Genomic DNA, 19,816 nt, shown 5'->3' with positions numbered 1-19,816 from the left:
TTTTGCTTTGAGTCATTCTTTTCAGGGTTTGTGTTTTGAATTTCCCTGTCTCCATAATACCTTTTCATGATAGGATTCTTTGTTGTGTGCTAATTCTTCCAGTCTGTTCCTTGACTTTGGATTTTATGTGAAATCTGGGCACTATACATTTTGGAGGGGCAAATGTCTTGGCTGAATTTCAGTCCTCTTGGATCTTTCTGCTTCTTTCTTGGTGTATTGAGTATTGATGTATTGAGTATTGTATTTTTCCCAAGATCTCAAGGACAGTTCAGGATGGGTACCTGTAAGTTTTCGTTGCTCCCAAAGTGATGTGACAGGGAGCAGACTCTGCTCCCTGCTCTCCTAGTTTTAGCCTGAAAGCCCTTGATCCACCTTTGGTTCTGAGCAGTGTCTCTATTGTCTTGTCCCTGGTTAGAAGTTTCAGCAGATTGGTACTGGGCTCAGCTACTGTTAGTCTGCTTGGGAGGCTTTGCAGGTTCAGAGTGACTGAACTACATATTCCTCCTTGGTCTGGCATTCTTGCTCTGGTTATTTTTCCTCTCTGGTTATTCCAGGCTTCAACCTGGTCTCTGCTTCTGGATTCAGAGCTGTACAGTTATTGTTTGATTCTGATGTTGTTTCTTGCTCAGTGCGCAGCAAAGATCTGAGACCCTTATTGTTTTCTCCATGACCTCTAGGTCCAACTTCTTCCTCAGTCTATCCTGGATCTATGACCTGGAACTGGATGACAGAGTTGCTAGATTGTACCCACTACTATACCTTGTGTTAGTTCCGTGATCCCCTGCTCTGATACTTCCTGCCCCAGTACCCAATCTCAACTCCCTTTCAGTCCCTAAGCACTGAAATATTGTGTATGGCCCTGTGTTCCTGGCCAGACCCCATTCCCCAATGTCTGCATATCTTAATGCCTGTCATATTGACCTGGGCTGGATATAACTGGCTATGATTTTTTCTTGTATTTCTCAATCAGAATTTGATCTGGTACATTTGTTAGATTGCAGAAGGTGGAAGGTGATGTGTTGTAGGGGAGGGGTAGGCTATATTTCTTTCTGCTACTCTGCTATTTGATTCTGCCTCCTGATAATGCTAATTATAGCTGAGTTTTTCTTTACAACTATCTTAAATTGCATCTTTTCTTAGGTCCATCTATCCCAGGCATGTCATTTACCTTCTCTGAGCCTAAATATCTTCATCTGCAATATTAGAGGCTGAATTAAATGCTTTTTGAGGTTCTTTCCAACCCTAAGTGTGTGACCTAATTATCTTAACACTGCCCTGTATTTCTAAGGATTCTAAGCAAAACAAGTTTAATCTTTTTTTTACATGAGAATCATTTAAATATATGAAGACAATTGTCATTTCCCCCTTAAGCTTTCTCTTGTCTAGACTAAAGCATCATTAATTCCTTCAAGTAATCCTCATCTGGCATGATAATCCAGTCTCTGTGTTATCCTGGTTGTCTTCCTCAAGGTTCACTCCAGTTAATCAGCAATCATTTTTTAAATACCTACTATGTGCCAAGCACTGTGCTGAACATTAAGGATACAGAGAAAAGAAAGAAATAGTCCTTATTTGCAATGAACTCACATTCTAATTGTCATGTTTTCATAAATTTGATACTCATAGCTGAACATAGTAGTTTGAATTTTGTCTGACTAGTGTAGAGTGCAATGAGGCTATCACCTTCCTCCTTTTGGATAATGTACCTTTTTTTTTTTAATTTAAATTTAAATTTTTTTTAGGCAATTGGGGTTAAATGACTTGCCCAGAGTCACACAGCTAGTACGTTTCAAGTGTTTGGTCTGAGGCCAGATTTGAACTCAGGTCTTCCTGACTTCTGGGCTGGTGCTCTATCCACTGCACCTGGCTGCCCCTGATAATGTGCCTTATTAATGCAACCTCAAATGACGTGAGGTTTTTTTTTTTACTACTATGTCACATGATTGACTCATATTGAGCAAATTAATCAACATACATTTATGAATCCTAGGCCCTGGTCTTTTATTATGTGTCAGTTCCTTCCTAGGCCTTGGAATACAAATATAGAATGAAGAAGTCTTTGTCTCCATAGAGTTTATATTCTCTTGGGGATAGACAACATGTATATAACTGCATGTACATAATTTCATGGGTTTGGCAATAACAGGAGATGGTGGAAGGTATGGTGTCTAGACTTTTATTTTTGTTCATGCTGGCCTGTAATCAGGGAAGGAAACTGAAAATGGAAGTAGTACTCTTGATTTAGGATTAAATGTACCTAGGGCAAAAACATGTTCCCAGTGCCATGTGCTTGTAATTACCATTACTTCTGGGAGTAGGGCTGGGGAAAACTGGGGAAACCCTTTCTATCTAAGGAGAGAAAACATTAAAAAAGAGAGTTGAAAACAAGAAAGAGTATAAAAGCCAAAAATCACTTTTCTTGGTAAACAAAGTGGAAGCAAAATAAGACTTGAATGATTCTATGTTCTTGTCATTTGTTTCATGGCCTTGTCTTCCATATTATTATTATTCATTTTAATACTTTAATAATTAATTATTATTCACCAAATTATTATATTTATTTTTTTGTCCTCCTTTTGTTCTCAAAATAGCTTGAATGTTCTTTGAATTATCCTATTTTGTGGACTGGTAAAAATTTATAGTGGATTTGAAGTTTAGAAACATTGTTATAGACTTAATTAACAAACCTGCTGTACCTCAATTACTAGAATTAACCTAATCAAACATTTTGAAGGAACTGAGGATAAAATATAGTTGTTGATGAATACATGTTGCCTGTTATTAAAAATAACTACTGTATAGAGGACTAGTAGATTGTCACTATGGTTCTCCCACCCCATTAGGGGAATTAATGTAAGTTTAATCTTTATAACCAAATGTTTTAAAAAAGATTATCATGTTGACAGTTTTTGTCAAAGATGGAAATGGGTCTAGAAACATGAAAGAGAATATTCCTAGTTTTAGAAGTGTATACAGTGAAGCCCTCTGGGATTACTACAGGTCTTTGGACACATTAACTTTTTTTTCACATTATAGACATACTTATGTATATATGTATATAATTTGTATATGTTTGTATGTATATAATATGTGTTTTTATTAAGTGATTTATGATGGGGTTGGGATGTGGACCCCAGAAAGGTTCCCACATAGCCAAATCTCTGGTTTTTGCCTGAGGCTATAATCCAATCAACTGGCTTTTCTTTGTGATTACACCCAATATCTCACTGTTACCCTTAACCTAGCCTAGCCCTCCCTAGGGCCCCCAGCCATTTCCCACACTTAATCCTAGCTAGGTTCCTGTCCAGGTCCCAGGAGTTCTATTCACCCCAGTTTACTGACCACTCCCATCCAGATCTCCTTAGACCCCTCCTCCAGTCGCCCCAAACTACTTGGCAGTTCCTAGGTCCCTCCCACAGTCTTTCTGTATATAAGGTCCGTCTTGTCACCGTTAAAGTGCTTAGATTCTTAAAATCTAGCCACTGCTCAGATTCATAGAATCTAGCCAATACCTTACAGATTCTCAGATTCCTCAAGAGTCTGGCTAATATGGTGGATCTTTAATAAACCTTGTCTTTGGCTGAAAAAAGGCTTGGATTGAATTCTTTCAGGCAGGACCCATGTGTCATGATCTCAGGGTCCCAGCACCCCTAAACCTCTAGACCACATCAATTTATTTATGCATTTTTTATTTTAACAAAATCGTCACTTTCCACTTAACCATCTTCCCAGATGTCCTTCATAACAAAGGAATGTGGGGATTATAATTGCCTAATCTGCAAGAAAAATCACCAAGGTAGAGCTCTGAGCCAACGGCACTTTATTAAAGGGTCCGATGCCCTTTAATGAAGTAGACCTCAGATCTTCCTCACAATCTGAGATGTCCCCAGGACCTTGGTTTTATAGGATTGTGATGAATGAATTTAAAAAAGACATTCTGACCTTGATGAGTATGCTTGAATGGGGGGGGGGGGTTGGGGTGCTCTTAGATGCACAGAGGCACCCCAAGATCGCAGGGAAAAAGCCCAAATTGCGGCGCAGATCTGCCTGAATGAATTCAACTCAGATCTTCCAGCCAGAGAAAAAGTTTATTAAAAATATAGCATATAGGTCAGACTCCAAAGGAACCCAAACATCAGTGATCTAAATGGGGTTTAAGGTGGTCAGGTGACACAAGCAGTGTGAGGCAGTCTAGAAAGTTCAGCATTTGAGTTGGGGCTGGGGTGGATAGGCCATGTGACCCCTGTTATGTGGGCATGGGGTCTCATCCTCTAGGAGCATGAGAAATTCCCAGTGTCTGAATGGGGGAAGGATGAGTCTTTAAGTACAGAAAGATTGGGGAGGGGTCTAGGAGTGGCCAAGCAGTTTAGAGTGACTGGAGGAGGGGTCTAAGGAGTGGCCAAGCAGTTTGGAGTGAGGGGAGGCAGGGCCTAGGGAGATCTGGATGGGGGTGGCCAGTAAGCTGGGGCGAACGGAATGCCTGGGTCCTGGACCTTGTGGCGCCTAGCTAGGATTAAGGGTGGCCTGAGGAAGGGGGGGGGTTGGTTGGGAGAAGAAAGGGTCCAGGTGAGAATTTTGGAACGTCTGAGTGATTTGAACAGACAATGAGAATAGATAATGAAGGGAGCTGAAAGTGGGGGGAAGTTTGCTTTCAAATGGAGATAAAAAGAGAGAAAAAGAAGCCCCGTTCTTTTTGGGGTCAGGAAGGGAAGCGCATTTGAATAAGCTTAAAAGGTAAGGCTAAGGCTTTCAAATTGAGAGAGATAATGTGAGATTACAAGGAATCTAAAAGTTTTAAGGTTTTTCTGGGAACTGTAAACAAGGAGCCAAATTCCTTTTGCAAAGGTAAATCTCTTCATGCTTGCAGTTTGACCCTGACTCTTTCTTCAAGTTAATCTTATTCCTAGCTAGCCATTGAAGGATTGTTTATGGTATTTGCTCTCAGGAAGGACTGGCCACCCCTCCAGGAACCAAATATTCATAAACAGGAATACTCTCAAGGATGTTTTGAGAGCAGCTCCTTTCCCACAGATCACATATTTTTTGGCAAATTGCCTTCTTTGTTAGAGAAAAGGTTAAAGGCAAGTAGTCCTGACTTCACTTTTGGAGTCTCCCCTGAGATGCAGACGTGTAGCCCAGGATTTTCCAGTTGGGACTCTGGATGCTGAAAACTGGGACTCCCCAGCCCATGTGATTCAGATATAGATGGTTTCTCTGATGGTTATGATTAACTGTGACAAGATTTGATACAGATTGAGACTTAAGTATGTTATTGTTACCTATGGGGACTTACTAACTCTAACACTATTCTACTTACTAATCTTAATCCTATTTTACTATCTTAATAATAAATACTTTTACTATATACTTAATATAAGTCAAACATGAGACTATGTCATTACTAAACCAATCTGAACCAAAACTAATTTAAGTTGTGGTAAATAAGGCTGCTTAGCAATACAAGCGTTTGATACCCAAATATGCAAAAGAGGCATGGTAAAATACAGAATCTCATTGGTTGATATGATGAAGTCTAGAGGTTAGGGGTCCTAGAGTCCCAAAATCATGACACTCGGGTCCTGCCTGAAAGAAGTCGACCCAAGCCTCCTTTCAGACAAAAACAGAATATATTGAAGATTTGCCATATTAGCTAGACTCTTAAGTAATCTGAGTGTCTGTGAGCTATTGGTTAGATTGTGAAAATCTGAGCAGTGGCTAGATTATAAGAATCCCAGCATCTTAATGGAGATGAGATAGACCTTATATACAGAAAGACTATGGGAGGGATCTGGGAGTGGCCAAGTAGTCTATGAGGTAATAGAACTCCAGAGGTGGCCCAGGGAGAATGGAGCCTAGATAGGATTAAGGGTGGGAAGTGGCCCGGGACATTGGGAGGTCTAGGCTAGGTTAAGGGTAACAGATTGGGTTTAACCACAATGAAAGGCCAGTTGATGGGATTATAGCCTCAGGGGAACACCAGAGATTTGGCCGAGTGGGAAAGTCCAGCATTTTTCCTTTTTCCAATTCTAGATCGCATCCTTATCAGATAGATCTTGCTTTTGAGGGACAAAAACAACATATCAGTGGTGGTGGTGGGGTCACAGGTTGGGTGAAACAGGGGCATCTCTACTGATGAAGTGGTCATAAGATGGTCACCTGCTCTTGTTGGACAAGAGAGAATATCTAGAGGTACGAAAAGAAGTTGAGAGACTTAAATGTAATTGAGTCAACTCTACCACACTGGGTTTGGTCACCATAACAAGGAAAAACAAGAGTGGAAGGCCTCTAGTTGGTTTCCTATGATTAAGCAAGTGAACTTACAACCTGCAGTTCACAGTTCTGGGGCTTAGTATACAGAACTTATAATCACTACCACTATGAAATGATACCAAACTGATTAAAATGATTAGAAAAGATTAGGGGTCCAAATGAATTATTTCTCACAGAAAAATAATTGAGCAAAACCCAGCTTGTGGAATTCTGTACCTGCAGGTGGTAAATGTATTTTATTATCCATTATCCATTCTCTGGAAGTGCTGGTCATATATAGGTTTCTTTTTGTCATTTTTTTTCAGAAATCTAAAAGAGGACATGAATAGTAAAGTCTTAAAATCTGAAGCTTATACAAATTGTAAGAAACTCCTGAGATTTTGTGACTGCATTGAAAATGTGACATATGTCAGTGTTGATGATAGTAATTCATTACATAGCTATTATTATAAATCATACATTACATGGTTTACAAAGTACTTTCCTTCATAACCCTATGAGGTAATTAATAAAAGTATTATTGGCAAGATGAATAGATGAAGAAATTGAGCTCAGAAAAGATTAGTGGCTTGGCCACAGTCACACAACTAGTGTATGTTATAAAAGTCAGGATTCAAACTCAGTTCTTTTTACTTAAAGTCGAATTCCACTGATGGGAATATGATAAATATAATTCATATGGATAAAAATAATCCAAATCATATGTAAGTGATAATGTGTTCCTAAGCGATTGGTTATGATTGAGAAAAGAGAATAGTCTTTGTAGACATAGGCCCAAAGGGTTGCTTTGGCCAAAATTGCCAATAATTGTTTCTCTTATCAAGTAAAGCATATTCTAATATCTCAGTAGATCTGTAATCTTACTGATGTAGCTCCTTGTTCAGTATTGCAGATCACAACCCATTAATACCTGTTAATTGGATTGTTATTCTTGCCCCTGTCCTTCTGTAATTCTGCTACAGGGTGTCCACTCAATGTCCCGAGGACCAACCTTTGATTTTTGTGGAATTGCATATATATATTTGCAGATAGTCTGTCCATTGATTATTCTTTGTGAAAAGCTTTTTTTTCTTTTGTTCATACATTACAGTAATGACAGCTTTTACATTTTCTTATGCGAGATAATGTATGTAAAGTGCTTTGCAAACTTTAAAGCCCTATATAAAATGAAGTTATTGTTATCATTATCATCGTTATCCTCCTTCTCATTTTCAGCCTGCTCATCCTTGCCCTGTACTTCTCCATTGTCCTTTTGGCTGATCAAGGCATTTTGCCTTTTGTAATATGTTATTTTAAGGTTTCACCTTCCATTTCTAGTGGTTGCAGCATAATATTTTTGTTTGTTTGTTTGTTTTGTTTTTTTGTTTGTTTTTTTGGCTAGGCAATGGGGTTGAGTGACTTGCCCAGGGTCACACAGCTTGTAAGTGTCATGTGTCTGAGGCCGGATTTGAACTTGGGTCCTCCTGAATCCAGGGCTGGTGCTCTATCCACTGCGCCACCCAACTGCCCCTGTAGCATAATCTTTATAAAATTATCAGTAAGCTTTATCCTTACTATTCTTCCTTGAGCTTTTTCTTTTTGACTGTTTGTGATTTCTTTGACCGGTTCTAGGTTATTCCTGAGTGTTTTCAATTTGAGTTTTCTTTCAGGCTCCAAAGTAGATTCTTTCTATTTTCACTTTCTCCTTAGGTTCTGTTACACACACACAAAAAAAAAAGAAAAAGAAGAAGAAAAGAAAAGAAAGAAAGAGAAAAGAAAAAACAGAAAAGAAAAGGACTTCAAGGAAAATAAAAGGATTTCTTGGGTTTTTTTTTTGTTTTTTGTTTTGGCTGGGCAATGGGGTTAAGTGACTTGTCCAGGGTCACACAGCTAGTAAATGTCAAGTGTCTGAGACCAGATTTGACCTCAGGTCCTCCTGACTGTAGGGCCAGTGCTATATCCATTGCACTACCCAGCTGCCTCCCATAAAAGGACCTCTTGAAATTAATATACAGATTTTTTTGTTTGGTCATGGCTAAATTATGTCTTCTCAACCTGTTTTCCATGTACAACTTAAATTTGTTTTTCTAACTTTCAGTCTTTTGACTTTGTCCTAATATTTCTTATTGTTTTATTGAATCTTTGAGTTTGTTTAGTCCATTCTATTTTTAAGGTAGTCTTCTAATTGGGTACAGTTTTCTACTTTGTAAATTATTCATTTTTATTCTAGATTTTTCCTTCAGAACTTTTATTTACATTCTAACTTCATATTTTATCTCTTGATTAATTTATTTTGGACATTGCTGATTTTCTTTTGGCCCAGCCTTTCTTTTTTCCAGGGCTCTATTTGTGCTTGTTTTGGAGTAACTCTTCTTTTGGACTTGGATTTATCTTAATTTATAATATTTCTTCCTTGTGTTCAGTGTGTGTGTGTGTGTGTGTGTATGCTTATTCATATTTCCAGGTTTAGTTCTGGGATTCAAAACTTTTCCCTCCTCCCTTCTTGGGTTGAGTTGGCAGACATCCTTTCAGTTTTGTCCCTTCTGTAATTTGGATGCTGCTGCCTCTGGTGTTTTGGATGAGGCTGCTGGTATTAGGTCCTGACCTTTGCTCAATCCCGGGCTTCTGTCTTAGTTTCCTGGGGACCAAAGAAGGTGACCAGGTAGTGAAGGTATTGGTGATAGCCTCATCTCTGTCCATTTTCCTTGTAAAATCCCCCTTCTGTAGTTTGTTCTGTTCCCTGCTGTGGCCTTGACAGACCTCAGTCAGATGTTGGAGATTGCATTCATCTTGGGCTTCCTGCAATATCCTTTTATTGATCTTGTTTGTTTGTTGAACTGGCCCTGTTTCCTCATGTGTATCTCAGGGCTCTGAAAAGTGCATATCCATCCTTTGGCTCCCTCTGCATTGACCCATGGAAGCTGGCTCTGTCCGCTATTTCTATTCTGACAGGCTAGGAATGAGACTGTCTTGGCATCAGGCTTCAGTTACAGAGTTTGCTCCAGTTGGCTTTTAACTTTTCCCCTTCTCCCTTATAAAATTTATTTTTCTCATCTTTTCCATTTTTTGTCTCTTGTTTTCTAGTTTTGCCTGTAAATACATAGGGAATGACTTTTCTTGGTTGAGTCCTTTGCAAAGTTTTCTTAAGTTGGCACAGTGGATAGAGTGCTGGGCCTTGAGACTGGAAGATCTGATTTAAAATTTGGCCTCAAGACACTTCCTAGCCGTGTGACCTTGGACAAGTCATTTAACTTTTATTTGCCTTAGTATTCTCAATGGAAAAATTAGGGTAATAACGACACCTACAACCTAGGGCTGTACCTGTTTCTTTCTTTCCTTCATTAAACTTATTTTTCCAAAGGAGCTTGTACTCTAACACATTGTTGCCCTTGGCTGCTGTAATTCTCCACTTAATAAGGAGATTGTATTTGTTGAGGTAGATTCTAGATTCTTTTATTTTCATTATAACAATTGATTTACATCAGTTAAATTTCCTAGGAAATGGTTAGTTCAAGTCAACATCTACTCCTCCATCTATTTGCCATTTTTCCTTTCTAACAGCTACTTTATATAGATTTGATTTGAGTTTTAATTACATGTCACAATTTTTTTCTCATTTTTATTCTTCTAGTTTTGTATAATTTTAGGCTTTTCTTTACCAAATCTGATTGTATACAGATAGCCAATTAGATAAAACCTCTGAAATAACTAACTTGTCTAACTTTGCCATTTTATTTCATTGAGTAATCTCCTGCCTGATCTCCAGGCTTCCTGAATTAGCAGGAGAAGAAGGCTGTATTCTATTATCTTGAACAAGTCTCTTGCCTAGTCTTTAGCCTTCTTTGGGAAGAGGAGAAATGCTATTCTCTCACATAATACTCTTGGGGGTAGGAGATTAACATCATTCCTTACATTCCATATACTTGTTTCCTTGCCTGAATTGCTTAAGGCTCTGAAAGGACTCCACCCTGAGTCCAGACTCATCTAGACATTGAAAATATTATCTAAAATCTTTCCTTAATGTTTGACAAATTTCCCTCTCATCATACTCTCCCGATCTCACTGATTCTGAACCCTGTCATTATTTAGATTTCGTATTTTATCCCAGTACTGTCTGATCCTTTATCTCTACATCCTTCAATGCACCCTGTCATCCCAATGTCCCATCCAAGAGCTACCCAACCCTTTCCACTGTGTTCCCTGAATGCCTGCTCTGCAGGCAACAAACTTGTTTTCATATTAAATCTTTTCCCCACCTCTTTCATCTTCTGGCTTTCACTGAGACCTGGCTTCCTCTTCATGATAATGGTCTACCTGGCTGTTCATTCCAACATTGGCTGCACCTTTACTCATTCCCTCATATGGGTGTTGTAATATTCTCTCCTCCCCATTGCCACTTACAAGTTCTTGTACTCTATCACTCAGCAACCATTCCTCCTTTGAGGATCACTCAACGAATATCTAGCACCCAATCAAAATTCTGGTAGCTGTTGTCATTCTCCTTTCTTTCAGTGCCTGGATTACAATCTTTCTCTAGTCCCCGGCTTTTGCTCTTGTGCTAGGGGACATCAACATACATATGATACTTCATCAGATGCTCTAACCTCACAGTTCCTCAACTTGTTCATTTCCCATGATCTCTACCCCACTTTAGCCACAGACAAAGATGGTCATACCTTTGATTTTGCTGTCACCTACAAATTCAAGAGTGTCACATTCATAAATTCTGAAATTTCCTTATCTGATCACAAATCTATTGGTATCCCACCTCTTATTCTGTCTTCCTTATTCTTTGTCAACAGTGTGACCTCTAATCATTGACCCTTCATTTCTCTTATGGGACATCACCCCAGCCTTAGCTATACTTTCTTCCTTTCCCCATCTTGACCCATTGGTAAAACTCTACACTGTCCTCAAGCCTTGGATCGCTCCCACCATGTGTTATCTTAACTCCTGTGCAGGTGGAGAAAATCATGAAACTATACTGACTAAAAATTTATGATAAAAGGTAATCCTTTTACATCTTCCCAATTAACTCATTATTACACCTACCATAGCAGCTTTTTCAAACTTTTTCATCACCTCTCAAACATCCCTTGGTTCCTCTTCCTCCCACCCTCTTAGCTGAGAATCTTGACATATTACTGATAAAATTGAGGCTCTTCACTGAGAGCTCTCTCTTTTCCTCTCTTCCTCATCTCACATTGCCTTCAACCACTATCTGCTTCACCCCATGTTCCACAAAGAGGTGGCACCTCCTTGCCAAGACATCCCATTTCATTCCATCTTCTCCAAGAAATTGCCTTCTTTGTCATCCCCACTCTCTCACTTATCTTCAGTCTCTCCTTCTCTATTGGCTGCTTCCCCATTGCATACAAACATGCCCGTGTCTCCACCATTCTCAAAAAATCCTCACTTGATCAATCCATTCCCACCATCAGCCTATATCCCTTCTGCCTTTTGAGGCTAAAATCCTTGAGGAGGCTAAAATCCTTGAGAAGGCTATCTGTAATAATAGGTACCTTTACTTCCTCACTTCTCACTTCTTAAACTCTTTACAGTCTCTCCAAAGTTACTAACAGTTGCCAAATCTAATGGGCTTTTCTCAATCCTCATTCTTCTTGACCTCTCTGGAACCTTTTATACTGTCAGTTATCCTTTTCCCCTTGATACTGTCTTTTCTCTAGGTTTTCAGGACACCATTCTCTCCTGATTCTCATCCTACCTATCTCCCCCCTTCTTTTCTTTCCTAGATCTTCATCCAGTAAAGGGCATACTAATCATGGGTGTTCCACAGGACCCTTTTGTCTTCTTCTGTACTATTTCCCTTAGTAATCTCATTAACTCTTATGGATTAAATTATCATGGATTAAATCATCATGCCAATGATTCTCAAATTTGCTCATGTAACACTAACATTTTTGCTGACTTCTAGTCTCTCATCTCCAGCTTGATACCCTGTAGACGTCTGAAACTCAACGTGTCCAAGTCTGAACCCCTTATCTTTTCCCTCAAACCCTCCCCTCTTCCAAACTTCCCTATTACTGTTGAGGGTACCACCATTTTCCTAGTCACCAAGGCTTGCCACTTAGGTGTCATTCTAGACTTCTCACTCTCTTTTTACATATCCCTCTTCCCCCAAGTCCAATCTATTGGCAAAGCCTGCTAAGTTTTTCTTGGTAACATCTTTTATATATGCCTTTTCCTTTTATGTGACATTGCCACCAACCTGGCATAGGCCTTGATCACCTCATACCGGGATTACTGCAATAATACTCTGCTTGTTAGTGCCCCTGCCACAAATATCTCCCCCCTGCAGTCCATCTTCCACCCAGCTGCTGAAGTGATCATCCTAAAGTGAAAATCTGATCATGTCACTCCCTTCTAACTACTCAATATATTCCAGTGATTCCCTATCACTTCCTGGATGTGATAAAATGCCATTTTTTACCTTAAAGCCCTTCATAACATGTTTTCACACCACTGCTTTTCTGGTCATCTTACAACTTACATGCCCCCTTCCCATGAAATCTCCTTTCAGATGTACTTCCCCACGTCCCTCTTCCCCGTACTCAGTGATCCAGTGGTACTGGTCTTCTCACTCTGGGCATTTTCACTGGCTATCCATCAGGCCTCAAGTGCTCTACCTCATCTCTTCTTCCTCATCTCTTCTTCCTCATCTCTACCTCTTGGCTTCAGGTCCTAGCTAAAATCCCACCTCCTTCAGGAAAGTTTTTCTAATCTTTTTCATTTTAGTGCATCCTCCTATCCATTATCTCCAGTTTATCCTGTAAATAACTTGTTTGTTCAGTTATTTGCACATTGTTTTCCTCATTAGATTGTGAACTGCTTGAGGCCTTTTATCTTTTTTTTTGTACTGGAATACAATAACACTTAGCACACCTCTGGGCGCATAGCAGATGAGTAATAAATATTTATTGATTGACCATTAAAATATAATCAGTTTAATTTTTTTCTTATCACAAAAGTGATGAAATTAGAAAGGGTATTAGAAACAAAATAGAAAATGTGATTCTATTTTTATATATAAAGTAGTATTTTAGTTTTTGAGTTAATTTTTGTATTTTGGTACCCAAGTGCATATTGAGTTCTGATTTATGTGTCTCAGAAAATTGAGATTGTAAAGAAGAGGTAGGCAGGGGAATAAGTATTTATTGAATATCTATTATGTATGAGGCACTGCAATAAGCACTTTACAAATATTTTTTTTTATCTTCACCCGGGAGGTTGATACTGGTTATTATCCCCATTTTACAGTTGAAGAAATTGAATCAGACAGAGTTTACATGATTTGCCTAGGGTCACATAGCTAGTAAGTGTCTGAAGCCAGATTGGAACTCATGTCTTCTTGACTCCAGGCCCAACACTCTTATCCATCATGTGACCTAGCTTCTTCTAAAGGGTTCAAAAGATGACTTAAATGATATTTAAGTACTACTTTATACAACAGGTAGTAAATTTATGGAACTTACAAGGTAGCATACATACAAGGTAGTATAATCTAAAAATATAAATATATTAAAGAAGATTTTACATGTTCATGGATGATAGTTTTATAAGGGGTTATTTGAGAATATTAGGATAGTATGCTTTACTACCTTCTTTAACTAGAGTATTGGCAAATTCATCCAGTATGTGGAATGCATTTCTTCCTCACTTCCTATTTTTGACACTTTTCTTCTCCTTTCCAATCTAGATTAGGTATCATCTTCTTATGAAACTTTCCTTGATCTAGCCAACTGAAAGTGCTTTTTTTCTCTTCAAATTTTGCTAGAGGATTTTTATTTTTCCTCTGTTATATCTTACTTTATATTATAATTATTTGTATACATGTTATATCTCCACCTAGTTCCTGCCCTCTAGGGCAGGACACTGTAATTTTTATCTTTTTATCACTAGCACCTACAAGTACCTTGCTTCAATTGTAGACACTTAAAGAATGTTGAGTTGAATTAAACTGATATCATGGAAGACAATCTTGCTGTCCTATGAATTGGACCTTGTTGTCACTGTAAGTATAGATTACTGATGAGGATTATGTATCTTACCAAGTAGAGTAGTTCTGATTTTCTTGTTATGGATTAATTTTAGATGGTAGATTTGTTTTGTGATTTTTAAATTGGTTCTCTTTGACACTGTTATGGAATCAGAGGTTTGAGATAAGTTGACTTATTGTTTTATCTTATTCTTTTTTGGAAGGAATGTATATAAACTAATTTTTTTTTCTTTCACAGTGCACTTCTATTTAATGAAATAAAATATATTACTTCACTAGACGACTTTGAAAATATAGAAAATGCTATGAAGGGAAAAACAAATATTGCCCTCATATATGTGAGAGCAATTGGAACACCAGGTATGAAGTAAAAACTTTTGATTTTGTTGTGTCACTATATTTATGTAATTGTGTAGAAGATAAGCAAAATAGGAGATCATGACCTTAGTCTCAAACTTGAAAATATATTTTGTAGATCTTGTCTGCTTTCTAATTTTGTTACTCTGTTATTCTGTGGCATTTAATTAATATTGACTAATTAGAGTGGACCTGTGTCTTAAGGTGAAATTGGTCTCGAAAATCGGTATGTAAAGAAAAAAAAACATGTGTTGTCAAAATTATACTCTCTGTAGGAAATTTCCAAATTTAACTGCTTTTGATAGGTGAGTAAGGGAAGTTGGCAAACCATACCCTAACTTTAGCCATGCTCATTCAGTGGAATAGTGGGTATAGAATTACCTGCTCTCTATTAGTTATTCTTACTCTACCTCTTCCTCTTTCCCTTCTTTCCTCCCTGGAGTCAAGAAGCCCTAAGTTTAAAACCAGCCTCAGACTTGATTCCCTGGAGTCAAGAAGACAAGTCATTTAGCTTCTCTTTGTCCAAGTTTCCTCAACTGTGAAATAGGGATAATAACACCTACCTCTCAGAGTTGCTGTGATGATCAAATGAGATAATATCTTTAAAGTGCTTAACACATAGTATACATGAAAAAAATGCTTATTTCCTTTCTTTTCTTTCTTTTTTACACAGTGTATATAATTGAAGTCAGTTATGTTAATTATGTTATGTGACTCCACTGTGTAAATTTTATCCTAGAAATTGGCATTTGCCATTCTATGGGACCTGGGTATTCAACTGCACAATAATGTACATCCCTGTGGCAGTGGGCACTGGGATAGGTCCTAATGGCAACAAGAAATGGAGTGGTGGTAGCAGGACCTAGCTGAATTGGAACAGGGAGTGACATGGCCCCCAGTGTAATGGGCACTGGCATGGGCAATGACAGGTCCATTATTGTCCTTTGCTTGTGATAATCTGGAACTGATGACTTTCCATATTACTGCCAGTACTGTACTCCCCAGAGAAGGCTTGGAGGACTAGAGATGGTGATATTTGTTGGAAATAGCTTGATTTCCTGGCTATTGTGGTGAGAGGAAACCCCAAAGTCCATTAGGAAGAATTGGGTTGATCCCTCATCCAAGTGCTCTAAAGGGGTAGTAATTTGATTTTTCACTTTCCTACGCCCAAACATACACACATATGGTTTCCACTGAGGTACAGCTATTTTAGCTGGTGAGCCAGAGCATATTGAGTGGATAGTAGTACAGGGAAATTCTTGGTATTAAGCACAGCAGTAGGAAAGGCTACAAGCAAGAAGGTGACTGCTCAGGAATTTATGTTGAAATACTGATATTCCTAGTGTTGCTCATTTGTGGCTTGTTCAATTTCTTTTTCTAAGATTGGGTTATTTAAGTATTCTGTTTCTTCTTCTGTTAATTTTGATAACTTACACTTAGAAATAGTTATCCATTTCACTTAGATTATCAGCATGTTATAGGGAAAAACAGCTCCCAATAATTGCCTTGATTTCATCTTCATTGGTGGTGCATTTACCCTTTTCATTTTTGATACTGGTAATGTAGTTTTCCTCTTTCTTTTTTAAAAATCAAATTAACCAATGATTGATTTGTTTTATTTTATTTTTCATAAAACCAGCTCCTAGTTTTATTTGTCTGCGATCATGATTGCTACCTCTTCCTTTTTTATTTCACCTGAAGCAAAATAGATTCTTTTTCAGCCCCTTATTTTAATTTTGTGCTTGTCTTCTTTTTTCAATTGTGTTTCTTGTAAGCCACATATTATTGAACTTTACTTTCCAGTCTGTTCTGCTCTCCACTTCCATTTTATGGGTGAGTATGTATTTCCCTTTATCCTATTTTCTCCTCTCTCTCTCTCTCTCTCTCTCCCTGTCCCTCCCTTCCTCCCTTCCTCCCTTCCTGCCTCCCTCTCTCTCTCCTCTGCCTCTAAAGTTTGTTTTACTTTTGACCCTACCTCCCTTAATCCACTCTCCTTTTCAATTCCCCCCATGCTCAATATAGCTTTTTCCACTCATACTTCCCTGGTGGGTTAAATAGATATGTATACCCAACTGACTTTTATATATATTCTTCTCTTTTTGAACCACTTCAGATTAGAGTGAGGCTTAAATGTTGCCCATCCCCCAACTCCCACTTTCCCCTCTAGTATAAAAGCTCTTTTTTGCATTCCTCTTTTATGTGAGATAAATTTCCCCCTTTTCCCAGTGCATCCCTCTTTCTCACCTCTTAATTTTTTTGAGATCATAACATCATAATTGACTCACACCCGTGCCCTCTGTTTATGTAGACTCCCTTCTAACTGCCCTAGTGATGATAAAGTTCTTAAGAGTTACGTGTATCATCTTCCCATATAGGAATGTAAACAATTTAACCTTATTAAATCTCTTATGATTTTTCTTTCACATTTACCTTTTTTATGCTTCTTTTTAGTTTTTGTTTGATTGTCAAATATTTTATTCAGCTCTGTTCTTTTCATCAGGAATACTTGAAGGTCTTCTATTTCATTAATTCATTATTTCATTTAATTTCTATTTCTTTTTACCCTGAAAAATTATACTCAGTTTTACTAGGAATTCTTTTTTGGGGTTTGTGTCCAATTTTCATTTTTCTTTGCTTTGTTTACAGCTGTTTTTACATTGTTTTCTTCTAAGTTTGCGTCTTGATCTTCCCTGTCACCATAGTAGCTTTTTACACTCAGGTTTTTTTGTTGTTGTTGTTGTTTGCTCATTTCCCTAACGCACTTCTTGATGTTGAACTTTTTGTTGAAGTTATGATTTTCTTATCTAAAGGGTAAGGGGTGGTTCACTGTTCAAAGGTTCAGGTTCTTTTGCCTGGCTGTTTTCAGAGCTAGTTCTGGGATTCTCCAAGTTTTCAGTGCTTCCAAGGTGGTATGATCCAGGGAGATGTGTGGCCACTGCTCTCCTGGTTTGTATTCTCTTTCTTATCTAGGAAGGGCCTCTGTTCCTTTACAACCATAAGCCTTCACACTTCTGTCCACCCTGGACTTGCCACCAGGGTTCCCTGCCCCATTTTGACTGGAAGTGCTTTTCTCTTCTTTGGAACTACTACCAGAACTGGGTATGGCCAGTGGAGTTGACAAACAGTGCCTAGCCCTGTTTCAAGTACTAGCATAGGGTCCATTATATTCTTTTTCTGACCATTTGTACAATCCCCTTATTGTCTGTGGACTGAGAGTTCCCAAATTAGCCGCTATTGTTGCTGCTGTTGCAGCTGCCTCTAAGACTTACAGTTGGTGTTGCGGCTGTGTACATTCCTGCTAATTCCTACTGTATTTTCACAGACCTCTCTTTCAACCTCCTGAGTCGTCTTTGGCTTAAAAAAAAATCTTACCCTGACTTTTCGTTGACTCTGTTGCTTGCGAATTCAATTTAAGTCATTATTTTAACTTCGTTTGGAAAGGAATGTTTGGAGAGCTTTCACTACTCTGCCATCTTGGCTGTACCCAACATTTAACCTTTAATAGCATCAAACTGCAAGAACAGTTCAAGATACCCTGTACTTTATCCTAGCAGCAATTGGGAGTCCCTGGGGGTTGTGAGTAGGGTAGTGACATGGTGAGGATGAGCTTAAGGAAAACTAACTGGTATAGCATCTGCCTGAATAGAGGGAACAGAGGCACAGTTCAGGGGCAACCCAGAAGCATTTATTGGTGAGTACTTTTATGCATGCATGGGCTAGAGTCCAGTTCAGAAGTTTTTTTCCAGAAATTTTTGTCAAAAAGTGAGTCTTTCCTCCAATAACTGGAATTTTTGGGTTTATCAAACACTCTTTTCCTATGCTTGTTTTCTTCCCTTGTATACCTATTCTGTTCCACCTATCAACCTCTCTTTTTAAATCAAGACTAAATAGTTTTAATTATTAAGGCTTTGTAGTGCAGTTTGAAATCTGGCACTTAGAGACCTCTCACTTTCCAAAACTGATATTCTTGGAATTTTTGACCTTTTATTCATCTCACGAATTTTGGTATATTTTTTGGTATCATTTTGGTATTATTTTTTCTGTCTATAAAAACTATTCTTTTGGGTATTTTGGTGTCGTATTGATTAAGTAAATTAATTTAGGCAGTATCACCATTTTTATTATACTGGCTCGATCTACCTATGAACAAGTGGTATTTTTTGAATTATTTAAGTCTGTCTTTATGTCTTCAGAGAATGTTTTGTAATTTAATTTATGTAGTTTCTGGGTAAAGTTTGAAAGTACATAGATGTTTTACAAGTTTTTGAATTATTTTAAATAAAATTCCTTTTTCAAGGCAGACTAGGGGAAGGGGTATTCAGAATGCATGCCATCTTGGGGTGGGGGGAGGGGCGAGATGGGGTGAAAATTTGGAATTCAAAATCTTGTGGAAGTAAATGTTGAAAACAAAAAAATAAATAAATAAAAATAAAATTCCTTTTTCTAGCTCTTCCTTCTGTTCTTTGGTTATGTATTTTTGTGGTGTAGTTGTTCAGTTGCATCTGACTCTTTGGACCATATGAACCGTAGCACTGTAGGCTTTTCTATCTTTCACTATCTTTTCAAGTCTGTCCAACTTCATGTTTGTTGTTTCCATGATAATATCTATCTATGTCATCGTTTTCTGTCCCCTTTTCCTTTTGTCTTCAATCTGTCCCAACATTAGGGTCGTTTCCAGTGAGTCCCATCTTCTCATTATGTGGCCAATATATTTAAGCAAACTCAGCTACAGTATTTGACTTTACAGTGAATAGCCTGAATTAATTTCTTTGAATATTGACTGATTTGACCTTCTTGAATGTGGATAACTTATGTGAATTTATCTTATGTTCTTCAACCTTGTTTTATTTATTATTTCAATTAATTTTTAGTTGACTCTATAAGATTCCCCAAGTCCATGATCATATGCTCTAAAAAAATAGAAATAAATTGTTTTCTCTTTGTTGGTGCTTATTCCCTCAGTTTCTTCTCCACCTCTTCCATCATCATCATCATCTTCTTCATCATCTTCATCTTCATCATCTTCTTCTTTCTCCTCCTCTTTATTCTTCTCCTTTTCCTCCTCCTCTTTCCCTTCTCCTCCTCTTTCTTTCTCTTTCTTTCTTTTTCTTTCTTTCTTTTTTCCTTCCTTCCTTCCTTTTCTTTCTTCTTTCTTTCTTTCTTTCTTTCTTTCTTTCTTTCTTTCTTTCTTTC

General features: G+C 38.0%; 1 protein-coding gene across 8 annotated transcripts in view; it reads left to right on the top strand.

The window, feature by feature from the left end:
• Positions 1-19,816, top strand: part of TXNDC16 (thioredoxin domain containing 16) — a 136,821-nt gene that overhangs the window by 25,017 nt on the left and 91,988 nt on the right. For all 8 annotated transcript variants that reach the window (XM_027841658.1, XM_027841663.1, XM_027841672.1 and 5 more), the window contains one exon: positions 14,505-14,626. In XM_027841658.1, the coding sequence (XP_027697459.1) occupies positions 14,505-14,626 (122 nt within the window). The remainder of the gene's footprint in view (positions 1-14,504; positions 14,627-19,816) is intronic.

Source organism: Vombatus ursinus, unplaced genomic scaffold (genome assembly GCF_900497805.2).
Source record: "Vombatus ursinus unplaced genomic scaffold, bare-nosed wombat genome assembly UNPS02004746.1, whole genome shotgun sequence".
NCBI classification, from domain to species: Eukaryota; Metazoa; Chordata; class Mammalia; order Diprotodontia; family Vombatidae; genus Vombatus; species Vombatus ursinus.
This window is presented reverse-complemented; position numbering and strand designations above follow the sequence as displayed.